The sequence below is a fragment of the Scylla paramamosain genome, chromosome 13 (genome assembly GCF_035594125.1).
Source record: "Scylla paramamosain isolate STU-SP2022 chromosome 13, ASM3559412v1, whole genome shotgun sequence".
In the NCBI taxonomy this organism is placed as follows: Eukaryota; Metazoa; Arthropoda; class Malacostraca; order Decapoda; family Portunidae; genus Scylla; species Scylla paramamosain.
In genome coordinates, this window is record NC_087163.1 from 8,315,001 (window position 1) to 8,320,000 (window position 5,000).

General features: G+C 38.2%; 1 protein-coding gene across 4 annotated transcripts in view; it reads left to right on the forward strand.

Annotated features, from left to right (window-relative positions):
- LOC135106398 (uncharacterized) overlaps positions 1-5,000 on the forward strand; it is a 294,459-nt gene that overhangs the window by 125,263 nt on the left and 164,196 nt on the right. For all 4 annotated transcript variants that reach the window (XM_064015380.1, XM_064015381.1, XM_064015378.1 and 1 more), the window contains one exon: positions 1-2. This exon is cut by the window's left edge and continues 216 nt beyond it. In XM_064015380.1, the coding sequence (XP_063871450.1) occupies positions 1-2 (2 nt within the window). The remainder of the gene's footprint in view (positions 3-5,000) is intronic.

Sequence of the window (5,000 nt, forward strand, 5' to 3'; positions counted from 1 at the left end):
CTGTAAGTACTGCTGAAAATTGTCGTACGTTTAGGTAACTGATATTTTTTTTGCGAGTGCTTGTTTTTGGTACGTGTTTCAAGACCATTTGTTCTCTCATGATTGTTTTCAATGGCCACAGGTATGATTAATCGGGTTCAAGAAAGTGTTTCCAACTGATGATGCAGGACACTTATCACCAGCTCCACGAAAACACCCCTGAAAGCCTCCACAACACTCGCTAGGAACTGCTAAAAGTAACCGAGATGAGACACCGAAACGCTTAAGAATATGCACCTCTGTGTATCTCCAAGGTGCTGAGTTTAAAGGCGAAACTTACTGTCTTCCTTATTTTTTGGCCTTTCGCGCGTAGATTTTATTGGTTTCAGTGCTGGCAGATGTATGCCTGTGTGCGTGTGTGGGATGTTGTGTTTTTCAAGTGCTTTTCAGTTTGAGTGTTTCCTCAAGTGCTTCAAAGGGGAATTAACTCTTATTCCTTGCCCTTTCCCCTCATAGGTCTTAGTGACCTTACGTATAAATAGAAAGGATGAAAAGGATTTGCCTCAGCGACATTAAGTATAAATGGAAGGAGAAAAAAAAATGAATAAGTAAAACGCAGTAAATGCGCAGAGGAGAGACTTTTGTTTATTAACCAAGACACAAATGTATAATGCAGTCCGGTTTGGGAAAAAGGAAAATAGTCTTTTCGACGAACACTTCTGGTTGAAAGTCACCGGGGATCACGCAGGGTGACGCGTAAAGAGGAAGAGTCAGACGGTTTGTATTGGAAAAAAAAAAGTAATATTCACGTGAAAGGAAGAAAAAAAGGAAGAGTGAAAGTGAAAAAAAAGCCACTAGAAGCGAAAACAGAGACCGCCGAACTTGTACTTTTCTCGAAACTTGTTCGTCTCAGAAAAAAAAAAAAAAAAAAAGTGAAGGGAACAAAAGCACTTGTAGGCAGTGTTGGTGTAACACAGGTTAAGGGGTCACGGCGTTGCGCTTGAGACAAATAAGGTACCGCTGAAAGCGAGAGGATACTCGGTAAGCTGTGGAGATGAGACAAAAGTGTAGCGCTGCGTTGCTACAGGTCGCTACTTTTATTTACACCCTACCTTTGTGATGCTTCGTTTTTGTACTTCGTATCAACTCAGGTAAGGAAGGAGCGTAGTGTGCACTTTCCCGAGCTGAGGGGAAAACGAATTATTTGTTTATTTTAGTTTAGTTTCGTTTATCTTTGAAAGTAATGGAAACACACGCAAATAAACACAACCCACACACACACACACACACACACACACACACACACACACACACACACACACACATACACAGACGAGTTCTAAACTCTGACCAGGACATAACTTGCGATCACGAGTCCAGAACGTGATTCTTAAGACTGTGAGTGAATTACACAAACTCTCTCACACACACACATACACACACACACACACACACACACACACACACACACACACACACACACACACACACACACACACACACACACACACACACACACACACACACAACTAATGACATAAAATTACCGGGTGAAAAACGGGATATTGCTTTTGAACGAAAGGGAAAAAACAACATATTTACTCAATGAGGGGGAGCGCTGGGCTGCTGACAGGGAACATAGGTATTCGCTGAAAATTTCATCACGACACATGAAAGGCAGGCAGTGTTTATCCTGCGAGAAGAAATCCTGTGGACAGTGTTTACAGGACAGGGGCAACGGCAGCAGGAGTTGCAGGGCGGGGGTTGTGATGCTGGCAACGCCCCCTCCATCATTCCATTCCTCGCCTCGTCAGTCATCCCCTGATTTTTGTCAACTTTCATTCCATACCAGTATTACCATCACTAGATTTCGCTTCTTCACGATTCATCCAGGGCTTCGATACACATATGGTTAACTGTGTCGTCTTAACTTCCTCATTCCATACTAGCATTACCATCAGCACCTCTCCCTTGCTGGCAGTCCATTCAGTCTTTGGAAACATTAAAAAAAAAGAAGAATTTGCGCCTTAAAAGGAAAGGAGCAGGTGGTAAGAGGAAAAAGTTACTTCAGGATATATATATATATATATATATATATATATATATATATATATATATATATATATATATATATATATATATATATATATATATATATATATATATATATATATATATATATATATATATATATATATATATATATATATATATATATACGGTCTGTGTCTCCCTACCGCATATTAGAAGAGATTTATGAAGTCTATTTTTTTTTTTAAGTAAATAAATTGAATGATGCTGAGACCAAGAAGTAAAAATATAGCAGAGTGAATGATTTATAAGATGCACCGAGGAAAACTTCCCAAACATCATTAAAGTAAGATAGAATGCATGATTATTATTTAGCAGAGGGTGAGGCGACCGGGACTGCTCCAGCGAGACGAAATGTAATGATGTACAAGGTGATATATATTTTTTTTCATGAAGAAATAAGTGATGAAAAGAAATGCAACGTCAAAAAAATAATACTCGCTAACCAACATTTTTTGATCATTATAAAGAACATAACAAATTAATGCCTTTCGGTCTGGAGTTTTGAAATCATCTCTGTCAATCTATGTGTAAATAGATGGCAAAACTAAAAGAAAAATAAATAGATAAACTCTTTCACAATATAACTTGGTTGTGTTTATTTATTTATTGGGGTTTTTCATTCTGTTTGCAATTCCTATTGACTTATTCATGTGTTGACCTTTTACTACGTTGTCAGCGAGTCGATCGCTTCAAACATTTAACGCAACACCTTCAATACGTGTTCGTCCGAAATTTAACGTTAATGTGTTGTTTGTGGTGTTCTCCCAGAGAGAGAGAGAGAGAGAGAGAGAGAGAGAGAGAGAGAGAGAGAGAGAGAGAGAGAGAGAGAGAGAGAGAGAGAGAGAGAGAGAGAGAGAGACCGTCCGAGGTCGCGAAAAAAAGGGAAAAGCTCATAAATTTGCTACTCGTAAATAAATGAACAATTAAATAAATAAGATAAGCAGAAGATAAATCTAAAGTTATTTCTTTAGTGGCCTTATTATTTATTTATTTATTCATTCCACCTTCAGGACTTCATATTAGGATGAACAACAGTCTGAAGGTAACAGATGAATTCCTTTGGAAGGTTAACTTTTCATAAAAATGGAATAAAAAAAAATATGATAAATGAATATACTGATACACACGAAGTTTACATTTCAAACCAGCAGTAGAAAACTTGATGAATCAAACGTTTCCTGGAGGCATCATTAATTGATTGATTAGTTACATTTAGGTGCCAGAATAACAAGAGCATATTGGGTGAAGGTTTGCGGAAGGAAGACAGCAACATAAAGTAAAAGCGAAGTCCACCATTTAAAGACTCCAAGAAAGGTGAACAGAAAACGGAGCTCTGGTACCCGGAATTGTCTAAAGAGGCTGCAGAAGACACCAAGCACTCTCTCTACTCTCAGTACCGTATCCCACGAGATTCGCACTGAGAGTGGGGAGGGAAATATAATAAAATTGAATGTACGAAAGGTAATAGAGAGTGTGAAGAATTTTTCAGTGAACGAAACTGATTAAACAGAAATGGCTTTTAGAATAAAATAAAATAAAATAAAATAAAAAGATTGATTGATGGAGTGACTGAATGACAGATAAGTTTTCGTCCTTCCACTAGAAGAAATGTGAAGTACAAGAATCAGAGAACAAGAAAGTGCGAAACTGTTGAGTGTAGTAAACTGGCAGTAAGTGGTATGGGGAGAAGGGATGAATAAGTGTAGGCGTTGAGAATAAGAAGAAAAGAAGAGTGGTATGAATAATATATGGAGAATGGAAAACAGAGAGAACAAAATGATCAATGATCGGAAGAGGAAGAAACAGAGAATTAAATAAACGAGAGCAAGAGATAGAAAATCATTTTAATATTGAGTATGAAAGCATATATATATATATATATATATATAGAGAGAGAGAGAGAGAGAGAGAGAGAGAGAGAGAGAGAGAGAGAGAGAGAGAGAGAGAGAGAGAGAGAGAGAGAGAGAGAGAGAGAGAGAGTGAGAGAGAGAGAGAGATAAATAAAAAAAAATAGATATTTCTTTTAAAATCATAGCGTGAAAGAAAAAAAGTTAAAGGATTACTATGGAAGACTGAAACTAAAAAAAAAAAAGAAACAGGAGAAAGATCAGTCGACGTACGAAATCCAAATAAATACACAGATAAGCATCTTTTCTCGCGTGTCTGTACTGATGTGTTTGTAATTCGTTTGTAATCTAGACCGTGTGTTTAATTTTGGAAATCGCCATTCACTGCATCAAAACACCCATATTTATTAGCTGCTTATCAAGTTTACGCTCCTGTTATGCTCGTTAGTTGAGAGAGAGAGAGAGAGAGAGAGAGAGAGAGAGAGAGAGAGAGAGAGAGAGAGAGAGAGAGAGAGAGAGAGAGAGAGAGAGAGAGAGAGAGAGAGAGAGAGAGAGAGAGAGAGAGATAAACAAAAATTCATTGAAAATTCATTAGAATTCCGTAGAGTTTTACTGTAAATCATGGAAGAAAGCAAAGGATCAGAACAAGAGAGAGAGAGAGAGAGAGAGAGAGAGAGAGAGAGAGAGAGAGAGAGAGAGAGAGAGAGAGACAGACAGACAGACAGACAGACAGACAGACAGACAGACAGAGAGAGAGAGAGAGAGAGAGAGAGAGAGAGAGAGAGAGAGAGAGAGAGAGAGAGAGAGAGAGAGAGAGAGAGAGAGAGAGAGAGAGAGCGTGAATATCCCATCGTCAACACAGCAGCGGCGACTTGTCCTCCTTGTTGAACGAGGCTCCGGAGACTAAGTGGGAAAGGAAAGATTTTGAAATTCCGCCTTACGTATTATCAAACAAGTCATTCAGTGAAGAGTCTCAAGCATAAACTACTGTAGCCGTGGGTTGTACATTGTTTCTCGTGTTGTATTCCGTTATTATTGTCTAATACTATAGTTACCTTATTGAATAACCCTAGGTTGATC